Genomic DNA, 16,899 nt, shown 5'->3' on the forward strand with positions numbered 1-16,899 from the left:
TCACAAGAACAGTGCTGTTAGTCAAGTTTATTTTCAACAGTAGCTTAAAATATGTAATACTTTGAAACATCTTTGAGGTGATTGCTTTAATCTGAATGATTATCATTAAGGAAAGATTTGACTTATCCTTCCATGTGTATTTTTCTCCTGGTAAGGAGAAATTTGTATATATTTTAAACTATTGAGGAGAAGAAGTTGTTGTAGTCTGCTTTGTAAAATAAAATTTGAAGCTATTACATGTATTTTACGACATATTCTAGTAGTTTAGAGATGGCCTATAAATGAAAACTGTTTTATCAGATGTGCTGTTGGAGTAGAAAGAGTTTGAATATTTATTGTATCTTATGAATACAATAAATTGTATGTTGTGAAGGCTGGCTCACAATGTGACTGGGCTGTTCACTTTTAAGAGCAGACAGGACAATAAGCATCTACTACTACTACTAGAACAGTCTACCATTTAGAAATATTTTGTGTTCATTGTAATTGATCTCTGTAAGTGTATTTCACAGTTATGACTTTGTTAAATTGTTAGAAATAATGCAGCCTGTGATACTGGGAAACAGTTGTAGAAAGAATAGCTATTTCACCATGACATTTGCATATTTTGCTGGAGCCATAGGCTATTACTTGAAGGAAATTCCATTGTTAGTTCATGTGAGAGTGGTTGTTTTTAGCATGTAGGAGCATGAAAAAGTAGATCCTTGGAAATTATTAACTTACTAATTATTTATGAATCTTGTGCCATAATAACTTTTCGCCCTGAGAAAGGGTTATACAATTCCTGTCCATCTGTTAATCATCTCAAATGCTGTGTTTTGTAAATAAATATCAACATCTTGGTAGGAGAAGTACATGTTTTCTTCAGCTCTTCCACTACTGTAATGTGAAGAAAGTAGCAAGGGTGAAAAATAAGAGCTTGTTTAGATATGCTCCTGCATTTTAGCAAGCCAAAACTACAGCATAATATTAAAGGATGCACAAAGGTAAAAAAACCCTTTCATTTGCTTTTTTTCTATATTGTACAGAGATCAAGAAATGTCCTTGCATTAAATTGGGGGCTTTTACATAATATGTACATCCAATGTAGTAGTAAGGACAAACTTGAAGTACCTGCTCCATGAAAATACCCATCTCTCATTTTTCTCATTGGAACAGCTGTTAAATATGTCAAGAGAGCTGAGTGAGCTGAAGAAGAATCTGAAGGATGCTACCGCTGCAATCGCAGCTGAGCCTCTGACAACAGAATCTGAGCCCACATTCAACTCTACTGAAGCAGCTATTCAGTCCATGCTGGAGTGTTTGAAAAACAATGAACTTGTTAAAGCCGTCAGACAAATAAGAGAATGCAGGCAAGTTTTGCTACATGGTTCACATTAGACTTTCATGTTATTAGAAAAGTATGCATTTATTATCTTCCTAATGAAATGTAATGCACAGGATCAGCATAATTAATAATTGTTTCAACAAGGTACATGGGGGCATTGATACTGACTTTTGGAGAGGTGTGCCACAAGTAACTATCAAACATATGCTTGCAACAATTAAGATGTTTGATTACATTCTGCAGATCAAAGCCCTGTGAGGCTCTTAAGAATGTTTTATTGAGTTAATTCCTTACAGGTGCATGTCATTGGCATGAGCTAACATTCAGCCCAGTTTCACTTACACCTATTTGAATGAGCTTTCTTAAGCATTTTTTTTTTAGATAATGTAAATTGCACTTTTATGTATTCAGTGTCTGATACCAGAATATGAGTAACAAATGAGTGGTGTAAAGCAGTGAGTTGCTTTAAGCTTATAAGTGTGTGCAAGTCAATTCTTCTTTTAGAGATCTCTGTCACATAGCTTGTCTCTGCTAATAAACTCATAATTAAATACCTGCTCTTTTCCTGTTTCATTGCAGGATTTTGTGGCCTAATGATATCTTTGGAAGCAGCTCTGATGATGAAGTCCAGACGCTCCTGAATATTTACTTCCGCCACCAAACCCTAGGTCAGACGGGCACCTATGCACTGGTGGGCTCCAACCAGAGCCTGACTGAAATCTGCACCAAGCTAATGGAACTGAACATCGAGATCCGTGACATGATTCGCAGAGCCCAGAGCTACCGCGTCATCAATACTTTTCTTCCAGACTCCAGCGTTTCCGGCACAAGTCTCTGACAGGACCCTTGGGCCCCCTTTCAAGCTGGGAGTGCTGTCCTGTGGGAGTGAGGTGGCTCGATGTCTTCTCAGCCTTACAGAGGTTTGGTCAAACTGTACTCACTCTTGTTACATTTAGGATTTCCTCTAAAAAGCGATGGGCTGAACTTCAAACACGTAGCAATACTGTAAGGACAGAGGTAGCATAGAGAACCTGGGACAACATCCTTTGTTCTGTGTTGCACAAAACCCAGTTAGCATTTCACTGAGCAACTGCAACTCACTACTGAAGAAGTGACTTCCATTGCATACCAAAGCCTACTACACTGAACAATACTTCCTTTATAGCAAATTAATTTTCAGTTGGCAAAAGTGCAATGTTTCCTTCACAAAATAGTATTTTTTGTTAAGAAAAACAAACCTTGTACATTTTTTTCCTTGGTTTTTTTTCTTATTTAGCTGAGTGAAAGATGGGCAGAATGAAGCTGGCCACGGAATCTCACAAAATTGTTGGTCAAAAGCTGAGAGCCTGTGTATATGAAACAAACTGTAAACAGACTATAATTTAATGTACACTGTAATTTGAATATGATTACTGTATCTTAAAAGAATGAGCTGCTATGAAGTACATTTCTTAATGTTACTAGGCTACTGTCTCTAAAGGTACTGGATCATATTGCAGAGGTCTGTTCTTAGGCCCCCCAAGGATCATGAAAGGTCTCGGTAGATTTTCTCTTTTTTTTTTTTATTAAGGACCTTGGCTGCTTTTTACTAGAGGTTTGCTTTTATGAATATATTTATACTATTAAAGGATGGTTGATCTAATTTAACTTGCCATTTTGTAGGAGAAAGTCTCATCACAGAGTTAAATCTTTTGAACTGTTAAGCATGCATATTTTTATTTAATATAAAATTTGAGTATAAAAAGTAAAAATATTAACGTGAAATGCAAGTTCTCATGTTAAGTTCTTTCAAAGAGATGTCTTATTTGTAATGTATATATGTCATAACTATATGGTTTTTTCTTACATTTAACTGCTGTCCAGTGTTAAATGTATGCATGTAAATCTGTTGCACATCTGAGACACTTTTATTCTGACAACTATGTAACTTATTCACGCTGTAAATACACTTAACCGTTTTTGTGGAGTAACTCTGAAATTTGGATTAGTACATCCATTTAACTGAAGTATAAAAGTCATATATAGTCACAACATAGTACATGCTTGTTGTGAAAATTGTGTTCTTGTCTGAATCAGTACTGTTGCACATGGTATCCATGATCAGCAGACCCCCAAAAGATACTTGGTTCCTGGTTTATGCTGAAGCCATTCATAGAAATTAGTGAGAAATGTAACTGCAGCCTACCAAAAAATCCTTACAACTCAGTGTGGAAGACTACAACAGCAAAAATAGTTTCTTTGGTTTTTTTCACTGACAGTGGAAACCACCCAACTTCCTTCTAACCTAAGGAGTATTTTTTACACTGTCACAGATACTGCCAGTCAAAGGTTTTTCGCCTCATTTTTAACACAGGCAGCTTACACCCTTTTCCCTCCTCTTTTACAGCCATAGTCGTCTTCTGGCAGATAGTCTTTGAGTACCAAGCAGCTGTGTTTTTTTACACATATAGTTGAAAGAGGCAGGGGTAAGAAGACATATTTGCATTTAGACCAGACTATATGCTCCAGAACATTTGCATCTTCCACCCTAGTTCAGTTTGAGTGACTGAAGGAAAAACTTGCTATTGTACCTTGAATCTTAGCATTCCCTGAAGACTTTAGTTCTAAGTCTACTATCTTTAGGAAATCAAATAGGTTGCTTCCCTACAGATACACTCTCCTCTTTCATCCAAGAAAGATGAAACTAAAGGGTATCAAACTAGTGCAGACATTTATTGAACTATATTTACAGCATACATACAGTGAAATTGCGTACTTTAAGTTACTACACTTTACAATAATACCAAAGTCTTCATCCATTATTCAATGCCAGGTCAAAAGCCTTAAATCAAAACATTGCAAGAGACAAAGTGCAAATGACAAAACAGAAGAGGGCCCGTGGATCAGACAATGTATTTGAAGCTGTAAGTGCTATCACAGGACAGCCTTTTGCCTCTGCAGCGGCCACAGAGTTCTTGGCGGTGAGGTCTCTTCAGATCAATATGTCTCTTCCTCTGAGGGCAAGAACAACGAGTCTTGGAACAGATCTTAAGAAACAAAGACATGTTAGTAGTAGTAGTAGATCAAAGAAGATGCATTTCATGTAAGACTAATATTTGTTTTTCCTTAATCACACAACACACCGGGGCTGATACATTTAAGAGCTCTTGTGGATTTAAGGTGTAAGAGCTTTCTCACCTAGAAGCACAAAACTCTGTACTCATGTAAAAATACATGTAGCAAGCCATAATGCTGTATCAAAATGGTTTATGTAAGCCACCCATGGGAGGAGGGAGGCCTAACACAACACACACTTCTCAAAGCACAACTTCCCAGTATTTCAATGAAATCAAATTTTCTTCCAGATAAAGTCAATATCAAATTCAACAATAGTATTAGTGCATGTGATAATATCTGACAGTCTCCATGGGGTACAGTTAACTTACCTGGCACTGGATTGCTTCCACTCGATAGGGATTGAAGCTCTTTTGGCATTTGCGACAGAGCTGCTTGAAGTACACCTGAAAAAAAGGCAAGTTCTATTAGTATAGAGACTTATTCGAGGTGTTCTGTATAGGTACCTAAATTTGTGCCAAAACATCTGATTTGTCAGAGATTTTATGCCATTCTTACAAGTCTCAGGAGAAAAGAAATTACTTGTTAACTACCTTGTTGCTTCCAGAAATGCACCACACGTAAGCACTCTCCCATCGGGTCTTGCAATCTTTGCAGTGGAAATAGCCATACTTCTGCTCCAAGAACTGCAGAGACAGAGTTCACTGAGCATCCTCCAGCAGCCCAAGAACAACCAGTCCAGCTCCCTCACTACTACTCCCCAAGGAAGGCGTGACACTGAAAAAGGTTGCCCAGAAGTCCATATGGAAATATTTGAAGCCGTACTAAATGGGGCTCTGAGCAACATGGACTAGTGGGTGGCATCTCCACACACGGTTGCAACTAGATGATCTTTAAGGTCCCTTCCAACCCAAACCATGCTTTGGTCCGCACGTGTGTGTTTTCACAAGCTGAAGGCTCTGGATGAGACAGAGCCAGCCCGGGGCAGGACAGGGAGCACCGCGCTGCTCATGAGGTGATTCTGGCCGCCCTGCTTGAGGGTTCGCCCCCCTTCCTACCTGGAAGGCAGCTCTCTGCCTGGGAGCCGCGGGCTCCTCCCGCTGCGTCCCCACCGGCTCCTGGCGCGGCGGCAGCGCGGCCCCGGCCGGGCCCTCCTGCCGCTCCTCGCCGCCGTCCGCCGTCGGGGTCTCGTCGGTGGGCACCGCCGTCTCCGGGAGCGGCGCGGCGTCGGGCAGCGCGAAGAGGCGGTGGTCGGGCGCGGGTGAGTAGAGGGCGAGGCGCCCCGGGGCGCGCAGGGCGGCGGGTCTGAAGGCGCGGGCTGGCGGCAGCGTGCGCGGCCCCAGCGAGCACTGCACGGCCGCGTCGGCCCGCAGGCTCACCTGCACCGCCGCCTCCTTCGTGCTGGCCCGCCGCGGCCGCGGCGCTGGGCCCACCTGCGACAGCAGCGCCTGGAGCTGTGCCCGCCGGTAGCTGTCCAGGTAGTCCGAGGGCAGCGGCGTGAAGGGCCCCCCGAGGAAGGGGTTGATGCCACCGCCCTTGCTCTGCTTCCAGCTGGGCTGCTTGGCCGCAGCGTCCCAGCCGCGGCCGAGCGCCGGGCTGCTCCTGAAGCTGTGGTACGTGCTGAAGGGAGAACAGACAAAGCTGTCCATGATTATCGCCGCTAAAGGGTCAGCCCTAGCTGTGCCCCTGCCCTGCTTTTATCTTACCTGGCCAGCTAATGGTTGCTAATTGATGGGTAAAGTGGGGCCAGCTGCGGGGTCTGATGGCAAGGGAAGGCCGGCCGGCCTGCCTTCTCTGGCACAATCTAGTGATGAAGGGATGCCATTCAGCCACAGCTGGCAGAACCACGGCCCGCGTAGCGAGGGGAAGCCTGCCTGCTCACAGTTCCTTCTGCTCACGGTCTTTAAAGAAGGAAAAGGGGGGTTGGGAAACTAACAAAGTCCCTATAAACTGAGTGTCCCCCGGAGAGCTGAGCAAAGCATTCAGGCAATTACATCTCTGAAAAGAAGTCTTTACTGGTAAGTAAAGAAGTCTTTAAAAGGTCAGAACATCCCCATTGTTCCATTACTTGGGGATTACCTACCTGGAACTTTTCCTATCTACTGCTTTAGGAAAAGATGGAATGTACTTGTGTGTACAAACTGAAGTAAGGGAAAGCAGTGGCTTAATACCTGTATAATGTATATGTATATGGCTTAATGTATAATGAAATAAGTGTTAGTAATGTAAGCAAGTAATAAAAACATGTGCGTGTTAGACTAATAGCCCTTCCAGAATTAAATCACTTTAGTTCAATTTTAAGGTAATATACTTAAAATTATGCAAATAAATCATCCAAACTGTGTACATAAGCCTTTAGAGACTGGACAACCCTTAAATCCTTTGAACTGCTGTGATGTGAAATCCTTTCTTTGTGTGACTCCTCATCATCTTTATAAATGTGTTGCTTTATGAAATTTAATGGGCCAGCAAGAGAGAGGCTAGAGAAGACCTGATAGGGATAGTGTCTTTAAATGTTCACAGTGTATCTGACACTTTCAAGTGTCTGAGATAAATCAGTAAGAAACAGCATTTTTACAGGGCAAAAAGAGGTTCAGATTCAGAAAATACATTCATCATAATTAAAAGAAGCAGATCGCAAGGCTTCACATTGTGTTTGGGTTTTCAAAACACTGTTGGTATTAACTCAGAGCAAAAATAGGGTATTGAGATGGCCAGGTTAAAACTTAATGACTGCAGTGAGGCTGCAAAAAGAGTAAGTTTTCAAGGTGCTTTGGGAATGGGGATGAAAATCAAATTGGAAACTACATGTTATGATTTAAACCAATAGTTTGAGTTCCTCTAAAATGCTTTGGGAAGAAGGTTACTGCAGCTCCCCAGAACACTGCAGGGTTAGAAGTTAAAGTTTCTTGAAAGGATGAGGGATATGGAAAATTATTGTACAACAAGAAACTGATGAAAGGGACAGATGACTAAGCAGGTGATGCGATAAGACTGCAACGTGAGAACTGGTGTGGAGAGGTAGGAAGAAACTCTTTTATGGCACAAGAATAGATGAACATCCCACTAAAATGAAGATAGTAAGCTCAAAGTTGGTGGTGGAGAGAGTGTTCCACTCATCTTGAAGTTGTTCCATCACCAAAGCCAAGAATTTAATCAAGTGACAAGGCAGGAGTGGACACGTATGTGGAGGATAGTAACATTCTCTTTATTGGAACGTCAACCACCATTTCATGTGTCAAGGCCTCCGAAACCACCTGAGGAGAGGCTGAGCGTGCCCAGGCCGTGGCTCTTGCCGCCGGCCCTGCCGCCGGGCGCCTTGCGGAGCCTTTCCCCGGCAGGTCGGTGTCAGCGGCTGTTGCCCAGCAACGCGGGTCCGTCAGCCGTGGGTGTGCTGCCTCATCCCCCGCCGCCGCACGCTGAGGGGGGCTGCTGGCGGCCAGCCCGGCTCAGGGCGCGCTGCCTTTCCGTACTGCGCGGAGCCAGCCTCGGGGGCACGGCCCTTGCGGCGGGCACCACGCGTGCCGCGGCCGCCACGCCGCGCCCCGTGCCGGGCAGGCGGAGGCGGGGCGGGCTCGCCGCCTCCTTGCCGGGAGGTGGGAGCGGCGGATGCTCCGGCTGCGCAGGCGCGGGGCCGTGTTGGCGCCAAGCTTGGAACGGGAGTGCCGGGCTCGGAGTGTGCGCTGCCCCCTCATCCCCCGCCGCCTTCCCCGCCCGCCCCCGGCCCTGCGTGAGGCGATGCTGCGGCCGCCGCCCCGCCCGAGGCGCCGCCGGCAGGTAACGGCCCCACGTGTGGCTCGGCCCTGCCCGGGGGCCGCGCTGTGCCCGGGGTGGCACTGCCCCCTCGGGGATCGCACTGCCCCCCTCGGGGGTCGCTCCCTCTCCTGACAGCCCGCCGGGGCTCTGCAGTGCCCGGGCGCGGGGCAGGGCGGCTCGGGGCTGTGACCCCGCCGTGACCCGGCGGGGCTGCACAGGCCGCGCTCCGTGCCGGGTCAGTGCCCGGGAGGAGCTTCCCCTCACGGGAAGCAACGCGGACTGGTCAAATCGCGCTTTTAAAAATGTGCTTCTGAGGCAGTGTTAAGTTCCTCGGTGTTCTGTCTTAATGCAGTCCGTACCCGCTTTTAAAGCGCCTGTTTTCCCCATGGTTTTGGTAAGGCAGCGTGTGTAACACGGCCATCATGCGTGAAGTGGCTTTTACTGTGGAAGACATAAACGTGTTAAACAGTGAAGTGTCACTGTGGGCTTATTTATATTTATACATGTTTTTTGATAGAACTGTGAAACTGGCACTGTCTGCTCCACTTAAAAGCAACTTGGAATCAAATTCTTGACATATAAGTTGTGATGGTTGTAAGAGTATACATGTGGTAGTACATATTCCATCCTAACCCATTGTAGTGAGTGTGGGGTTTTGATTTGTGTTTGAAATACCTCAGAATTGTTCTGCCCATTCCATCTTGATTTTCTCCTGTGTTTGCTGAGCGTTTTCATTATATAGTTCCTTATGCTTTTGTCTATTTTCCCACCATGTTCATGGTTGTGGTGTTTGGATGCTCATCACAGTCGAAGCTAAACTAGCTGGGCTGTGGCACACCACAAAATGCAGGAAAGCAGGCCTAAGACATTCAAACAGCAGTGTATGAAAATATTTTCTTATTTCTTCTCAGGCTTTTCAACTGTTCCGGTAATGTAATGGATAAGAAAATGGCTTGCAAACCTGTGGAAAGACCAACTTTCTTTGAAATATTTAAGGCACACTGCAGTGAATCAGGTACACCTCATGTAAAGTAAATAATTCTTATTAGAATTGCTTTCTGGGCACCAATATTTTATACTCACATTTGGTGTATGTTCCCAGGAAAGCTTTATGCAAGTTGTTAGCTGCTGTTCTTGCCCTGAACGTGTATTTCCTAATACCTAGATTTCTTCCAATTTTTATTTGTAGTTTTTTTCCATGATGTATGCTGACTTTTTGTACTTGCTTATTTATAGTTGTCACCTCTATACATACCCACATGCAGACCAGGCTTAGTCTTTTGCTAAAGATACCTGTAGTAGTTAGTAATTTTAAAAAGAACCTGTTTAACTTGCCATTCTGACCAAAACAAGAGATGCTCTAAAAGCCAGAGTATACTTGTAATTTTAAACAAACTGGATGTTTTTCTGGTCCTTTGGTTATTTTGTTAAGGGTCTGAGAATTTGGGCAGACATCCCTTTGTATTTTGTGGTAATCAGAGTTCAGAGCCATGCAGAAACAAACAAACCAAAAGTATGGCAGTGAAAGGAGCAATGTGTTTTGCTGTTAGTATTTAAATGTCTGGTGTATTTTCACATCCTCCATGGAGGAACCTTTTTCCTTTTCATGTGGTTTTCTGTATGTTTTCCTTCGTAGATTTAGGGCCTATCAGTCTTCATTGGTTTGAAGAACTCACCGCAGAGGCACCCCCATATGAGCCCAAATCCTTGGGAGAGGTTGATGGGCCCTCTGGCTGGCTTGATCAAACAGCTTTTAAAACCCCAAGGACAAAAGCCTCTACATACAGTCAGCTGGCATCAACCCCACTGCTCTTCAAAGAACAAAATGCAGTATTGCCACCTTGTTCTTCCCCTGAAAAAGAGCCAGGTCAGAAAAAAATAGGAGCAAGTGAGTAACTTTTTTTTTAACCTTTTGTTGCTGATGATGATCATTCATATAATGGATAATGCTAATGCAGGAATTGTGTGCCTAAGAAGCTTATTTTAGAAGTCTTCTGAAAATCATCTGTGAAAATACAGAATTAATCTTAATAGTAAATTCAGCGTGAGAGAAACTGGTAATATATAAGAATAATTCCCTGTATAAAAGATACTGTTGTGGTCCAAACATTCTAAATACTGTTAATATGAGGGGATATGAACTTATTAGTATAGCCTGTTGACTGCAAATCAGAGTGAATTTTTTAGCAGTCTCATTTTTGTTTTATGCAAAAGTTTTGAAGCTTTTTAAGGGGGAGAATCATCTTTATCACGGCAAAGTGTGAGGCAATCTGTAGGGCAGTCCTTAACCTTTCTTGGAAAGTTTTAGAAACCATCTCTTTGAGTTACTAAGATTATTAAGTTACAGAAAAAATTACATTTTTCCATTTGGAGAAAAAGGGAATTTTATGAGGTACTTCTCATACGTTATTTCCAAATCCCAAGTACATCATGGGAGCACGTGTCACTCTGCTCCTTTCTGAGGTACCCACCTTCCTTGGACAGCGAGAAGAATCTTTTCTCTGGAGAATGCATGCATGTTTGTATGTAAGAATCTCTTCTGTGGAAGAGTATTTAACCACATTTAACCCCATATATGTGATTGGTACATCTGCTGTGTCTGTGTCCTTCTGATAAGCTTTTCTAACCAGCTTACAGACAAACACAAGACTCCCTTTATTACCAGGATTCTTTTTAGATCCTGAGCAAATTCTGAGAAGGGTTAGAGCCATTCTGCAGTTCAAGTATACTTTATAACTTTACTTTATAACTATACTTTATAACACTACTTCCATGGAATATTGTATCGCTCTTTGTTTTTGTGGAGTTAGCTGTTGATCATGTTTCTTCTTAAATGTAGCTATTTGTGTTTTACAGTGCTAAGTCCCTAGAGTGTTCTTGGTGTCAGGAATTTCATTTGGTAGTTTCATAAATGGCAAAGAAAGGAACCTTATGATTGTTTATTTCAAAATGGTCAGTTTTGCTCTGCATATGTGCAAAGTTCACACGTGACTGTCTGAAATATTCTATTTTCTTAGAGCCAAATGGCTCTTGTGAAAACAAGAGCCTGAATGGGAGCTTGGTATGGTGCTGGGATGCACCTGTGCTGTGCAAATGAACTCAGGAACTCAGAAGCAGAAAGAAATGCACAAACTAAAGTGTAACCTCTGGTACTAAGGCTGTTTGGAAACTTCAGAGTGGAAATTCCTTTTAGTAGATGATTGTCCATGTAAGGATCTCAGTGTTCAGAGGATTCTGCTGCTTTGGTGGGGACACTTTCTTTTGCCTGGAGATGCTTTGCAAATACGTAGATGCTGCTGACAGTGATAGTGACTCCAACAACAGCTCTGGAAACAATTTTTGCTGTTTGCTGCTTATTTGAATCAATAAGTGTATGACTTAGTAAATTTGAGAGGAAGCTGCACAAACCTGTGTTTGCATGTATTGTATTTTTGCTAAGAATAACTTCTGCAGAGACAAGAAACACACAGTGCAGTACATTAAAGGGAAATGGAATACATGATTTGATTAATACCAAGTGAATTAAGTGACATAACAAGGGCTCTTCTTGGCTGTGCATTTGAAACATGTTTAGCATTGTTTGGATATAAAATTTGAACGTATTTAAAATACTAGAAGAGAAATTAGGACTAGGGTTTTTGATTTTGGTTTTGTTGTTGGGTTTTGGTTATTTTTTGTCTGTTTATTGTTTTGTTTGGTTTGGGGTTTTTTTGAAAGCTTGCCTTTAAACTTTAAAATTGACACTTTAGTTACCTGGAGTTCTGCAAAGTTGTGCTGATTATTATATTCTATGTTCTAGATAGAGAGAATTTGATAAGCCCAAGTAACACAAGAAGAAAAACAGACCAAGAAAATGAAATATTTGCTTCTCCTCCTGGTACCTTCCACAACTGCCTCACTGCTAGGTATGCTAAATATGTCAACATAAATAGAAAATAAACTGGACCTTAAGCAAAAAGCAATATTTAACCCACCATATTTGACTGTTGAACTTTAGGAGCAGTGAATAATCTTGTATGTCTGATGTTTATGATGTTTACTTGTAGGTTTCTGAGTGAGTTGAAAATAAAACACCAGCTGAATTTGAAAATATCCTTGCTTTCAGGGGATCTTTCTTCCTATTTTTCTACTCTTTCACAGCTGGAATACATAATTTTTTAACATTATTTCAGCTTTCCAAGTCCAAACATCCAAAGAAAGAGTAGCAGTGACGTATCATGTGCTTCTCAAGTAGTAAAGCTATTTGTAATATTTACTGAGGGTTTTTTTAATAATAGCCTTGACTTTGACACTTAAATGTCTGTATTTCAGATAAATTTTATCAAAGTACTCATGTTGATTATAAGAAGAGTTAAGCTAGTTAATTAATTGCAATCAGTTAAGCCAATTTCCCTAGTTTCATACAGCATATTATGAAATGCATGGTTACCTTGAAATTTATTACTTGTCAGAAAAATTATCACTGAATATTAAAATATTTCTTGAATATAGTAGACTTATGGTAATGTTTAAAATACTGACTGATGGTCAGGAGGAATCTGCATTTTATCTAGTCAGGAAGGTAACCATGATGCAAAGAAAAGAAATAATGGAGATGGTAATATATGTAATGTTTGAAATACTCAATTATTTTAAGAAATTGAGAAGTGAAATTAATATTTTTGTTTTAATTTTGTTTTGCAGTCCAGCTATTTTAAGGAATACTTACAGAACACCACAGAGAAATAATATTGCTGGTTTGTATTTTCACTTTTTGGTTCTACAAAGTATTTTACACCTTAGATAAAAATCCTCATTTTTTAGTTACTGTTTAATGTAATTTTTACATCATGTTTTTTAGGACCATATGGAAGCTTGTTTTGCACACCAAAACTTTTGGAGGTACAGATTTTATTCATGCATTTTGTTTCCTTTTCCTGATGTACGTTTAGAATTTGGCATAGAAATTATATATATGATTGTTAAATGTATTTCTAGGTCAGAACTCCAAAATGTATTTCTGAAAGTCTGGGAGCAGAAGTGGATCCGGATATGTCCTGGTCAAGTTCTTTAGCCACACCTCCTACGCTTGGTGAAACAGTGATAATAGGTATTTCTAAAAATGAGCAATTGCTAAGGGTTTAAAACTTCTGGGTTTGACACTGGAAGTTTACTCAGTGTGAACTGTTTGGTTTTTTAACTAAAAAAGGGCAAAATTCTAACAGTGATTGTTAATGAGTGCCTTTAGATAATGCAGCCCTAAACAGAAGGCTTTTCAGAAGTTTTTTCGTTTGACTGAGGGGTTAGGGGATATAAATTTAGAAATGACAGCACAGAAAGAGAATTAGATATGTTTGGTTTGCCCTATGATAAAACTACAAACTGTTGGGCTAAGTTAAATGGGTTTGTTTAAGTGGTGTAAGAAGGTGGCCTGCTGGGTAAACATCCAGCAGCAGTGTTGTCTTTTTAACCACTCTCACTGTGCTTGCCATATCAGTCCAGTGAGACAGACTGGGATACTCATCCAGTTTAAGACCCCAGCTCCTGGGTTCACATTCCCTGGGTTGTTTGGACGGGGCAATTCCTGGAGTTCATTTACTGCACAGCTTCACAAACAGCTGTGTCAGCAGAGCTGTGAACGAGGACGAGTGGGTGATAATTGCTGCAGTGTAATCAACAGTGATGATAAAACATCAAGCCTCAACCTAAGATGTTGGTGAAAGTGAGGTTTTATTAGCATAAGATAAGCAAAATGAAATTTGACTGTGTGATTTGCTGATGAAAGTTCTTGAGAAAATGGGAGGGTCTGGATGTGTCTCCTTAGCTTCTGATATTGCTCTTTTTCATGTTGTTAAACTACCACTGTATAAAGCATATAAAGCATATTAAGAATGAATGCTAGCATTGGGAATCTGTTTTGGGATTTAGGGGTGGTACTATTCACAAGGCTATTGAGTTGTGCCATTTTGGGTGTTCTTTGGTCTAGAAAGGTGTGAGCTGAAGTGAAGGGCTGGGTGAAGTGTCCATACTTTAATGATGATGTTCTGGGAGATGAGCTGTGGTTTGAGCTCTCATTCTTCCATGTCTTGGATAACCCTAGTATTTTATAATAGTGATAATATACTCTCTGCCTTCTGAAACCTGTGAAAAGAAAGAACTGCTCCCAGAACCTAGATGCCATGTCTATGAACAGTTTATTACACTGCTCTTCAGGCATTTTAAAAATAGAGTTCACTTTCTCATTTTGTAACAAAAGTAAAGACAGAAGTGCTGTTTTGGGACAAAGTGGGGAAAAAACCCAAATTTCTGAAAGGATTGAAGATCTCATCCACGTCTTTGGACAGAAGAAAATGGGGAGTAGTGCCATGAATAACTGCTTGAAAGGGGAATGGCAGTGCTGTTTCAAGGGGGTAACTGGTGGTAACTGGAAACATAGCAGAAACTATAGCCTGTGATTTGGGGTGGCTTGTGCTGGTACAGGACTGCTTTCACACGCTGTCCTTCAGCTCATCTGTATGGCTTTTTAGCTAGAACTTCTAGGTTTCAGTAGTTTATTTACAGATTTGAGTGGAGTTTAAAATAATCCAATGAAAACCCTCCCAAAACACAGCTGTATTTGATCACACTCAGCAGATCACTAAGGAGAAAATAAATTGACTTGTCTGTCTCTTTCTTCTAAAGCTAGAGAGCATGATTCTATTTCTGAAGCAAAGCGACAGGATGGAAGGGCTGATACAGTAAGTAGTTTTAAGAGCTATGCTGTTCTTTAATTTCAATCAAGCTATTCAGTTACATGTTTACATGCCTTGAGCCAAGAATAAAAAATTGTCCTTCTCATTTGAAGCTCTCCTATCTGTTTTTTAAAAAGTTACTGCTCACAAGACTGAATTTGCAATACACGGTTGTGGAATGTGTTCTCACAAATAACCCTCTCTGAGGAATACTTTTTGCAGTGCTTGTTAAAAAATACCAAAGCAGCCCTCGCCCCCCAAACCACTTGGCTGCAGCAGCACTCAGTATTATTCAGAGAGAAATCAAACGTCGGAATTATGTTACGTATCTGAAGATTGGTTTGTCTGGTTTTTTCTGTCAAACTTTCAAAATTTATTCTTTGGGAATAACTTCTTGCTCGCAACCACTAGAATCAAGAGTTGAAATTGAGTATTAATTTCAGTCCTTTGATAGGGTAGGGAAACTTCTTGCATAATTGAAATTTGACTCTGTGTATGAAAGCTGAATGATTATTGAGACTGAAAACCGAGGATGGCACCAAAAGGATTCAGTTACAACTTTAAGTTTGATCCTTAATAATCTGAAACTTCCCAGTTAACAAACTGTTACAAGTGAAAATAAGCAAAATATTTTTATCCTTCCTCATATCTCCTTTGTTCCCTTTTGAGAGGATTACAATAAACTACTGAACCCTTTCACTACCCTTAAGGTGACTTTAAAATAGAACCTGATTTGTGTCAAAAATGGAGATTATCTGCTTATTTGTTTTTCATGTGTACCTGTGAAAATGTTACCTTTCATTTTAACTGATGAAGCATTAGTCAGGTATGGCAGTAAGTATTTATAATTCTGTCCTGACTGTTAAAGTGTCACTTACTGGTACATAATATAACAGCTTTTGTCTTTGGTTTACAGATTTTGCACAACTATTTTTCCAAAGGTAATAAATGTCCTGGGATAAGTGATGCAAGTATGCTGTCTGTACCAGAGATAGGAAAGTTAAATGCTGAAGATGACATCAAAGATTTGATGGGTATGATATACCTAATGAGTATTTGGTGAAGCAGGACTGAGGCTAAAACTACATTGTGTTTTAGGCTGTTGTTATGGCTGGTTTGTTCTGCCAGTTGTACTCCCAGTCCCTGAATTGATTCAATTTTGTAAAATAATTCTAGCCTTAAAAAAGGGGGTGTGTGTTGAGTCAGTGAGTTAAATCAGTGTCTTGGTCAAGGTATGAAAGTCAGGTTATGGTGCCACTGGACAACAACCAGATTCATACTGTGAAGCATGTTCACTTCAGCTGGAGAGGTGAGACTGTGGGAGAGCTGAGGCAGAAAAATGGTACAAGCTCAAGGGGGAGCAAGACTACTACTTCTAGCTATTGAACAGGCTTAAGTTTATCATGGAGTTTCATCCCAGCACTCATTATTCTGTGGTGAGCTTGTTTTTTGATCTTGCTGTATCATTTCTTCATTTATTTCACCTATTCAAAATAGGTAATCCAAAATGTGAAATCCTTTTGGAAAAATGATGTTTTGGATTTTTTTTAAATGACTGCAGAAAATACACAAGACAAGGGGAAAAAAAGTTTTTATTCTGTGTTGTTAGATCATGTTAGCAAACAAGTGAAAGTGTAAATTCCAGTGGGAGGTTTTTGTATTTTATTTGAGAAATGGTGGCAGAAGGGGAGATTATTACCAGAAATTTGTTCAGCATGCTTGGGTATAAAGGGTGCTGCAGGGATTCTTGCTGGCTAGACAGGATAGTATATCCTTAGGATTTTATGTCTCGTTATCTGAATTGAATGGCCTGCCCTAAAAATAATGTTTGATGATATATGTAAGACTTTTGAAAGAATCAGTTTAGAATTTGATAAGGAGGGCTGAAAACTCTAGCATCAGGAGGCATTGTTGCTTGCAGAGTGTTACAGGCCTGCTGTTTTTATACTGTGGGTTCAAATGTGCTGAAAAGAATGTGTTTGGTAGTAAGTGTATTCAGGTAATCTGTAATTAGCAAAATACTTTAAGGACAAATTAATTGGTCTTGTCTGT

The 16,899-nt window shown here is 40.9% G+C and overlaps 3 protein-coding genes across 8 annotated transcripts in view; 2 read left to right on the top strand and 1 right to left on the bottom strand.

Annotated features, from left to right (window-relative positions):
- Positions 1-2,169, top strand: part of FRY (FRY microtubule binding protein) — a 228,467-nt gene extending 226,298 nt beyond the window's left edge. For all 6 annotated transcript variants that reach the window (XM_063394764.1, XM_063394762.1, XM_063394765.1 and 3 more), the window contains 2 exons: positions 1,159-1,352; positions 1,907-2,169. In XM_063394764.1, the coding sequence (XP_063250834.1) occupies positions 1,159-1,352; positions 1,907-2,165 (453 nt within the window). In that variant the 3' untranslated portion in view covers positions 2,166-2,169. The remainder of the gene's footprint in view (positions 1-1,158; positions 1,353-1,906) is intronic.
- A 2,037-nt stretch (positions 2,170-4,206) lies between these two features.
- On the bottom strand, positions 4,207-6,641 carry ZAR1L (zygote arrest 1 like). The gene is made up of 4 exons (XM_063394767.1): positions 5,440-6,641; positions 4,975-5,067; positions 4,753-4,827; positions 4,207-4,353 (listed from the first exon to the last, which is right to left on the bottom strand). Exons 1-4 carry the CDS (start codon positions 6,028-6,030, stop codon positions 4,210-4,212), a joined length of 903 nt encoding a protein of 300 aa, XP_063250837.1. The 5' UTR covers positions 6,031-6,641; the 3' UTR covers positions 4,207-4,209.
- Positions 6,642-8,559: 1,918 nt separating this feature from the next.
- Positions 8,560-16,899, top strand: part of BRCA2 (BRCA2 DNA repair associated) — a 32,687-nt gene continuing 24,347 nt past the window's right edge. The window contains 8 exon segments of the mRNA XM_063393437.1: positions 8,560-8,605; positions 9,774-10,025; positions 11,937-12,042; positions 12,821-12,873; positions 12,978-13,018; positions 13,115-13,226; positions 14,798-14,853; positions 15,764-15,881. Coding sequence (XP_063249507.1) covers positions 8,560-8,605; positions 9,774-10,025; positions 11,937-12,042; positions 12,821-12,873; positions 12,978-13,018; positions 13,115-13,226; positions 14,798-14,853; positions 15,764-15,881 — 784 coding nt within the window.

Source organism: Prinia subflava, chromosome 3, assembly GCF_021018805.1.
Source record: "Prinia subflava isolate CZ2003 ecotype Zambia chromosome 3, Cam_Psub_1.2, whole genome shotgun sequence".
NCBI classification, from domain to species: Eukaryota; Metazoa; Chordata; class Aves; order Passeriformes; family Cisticolidae; genus Prinia; species Prinia subflava.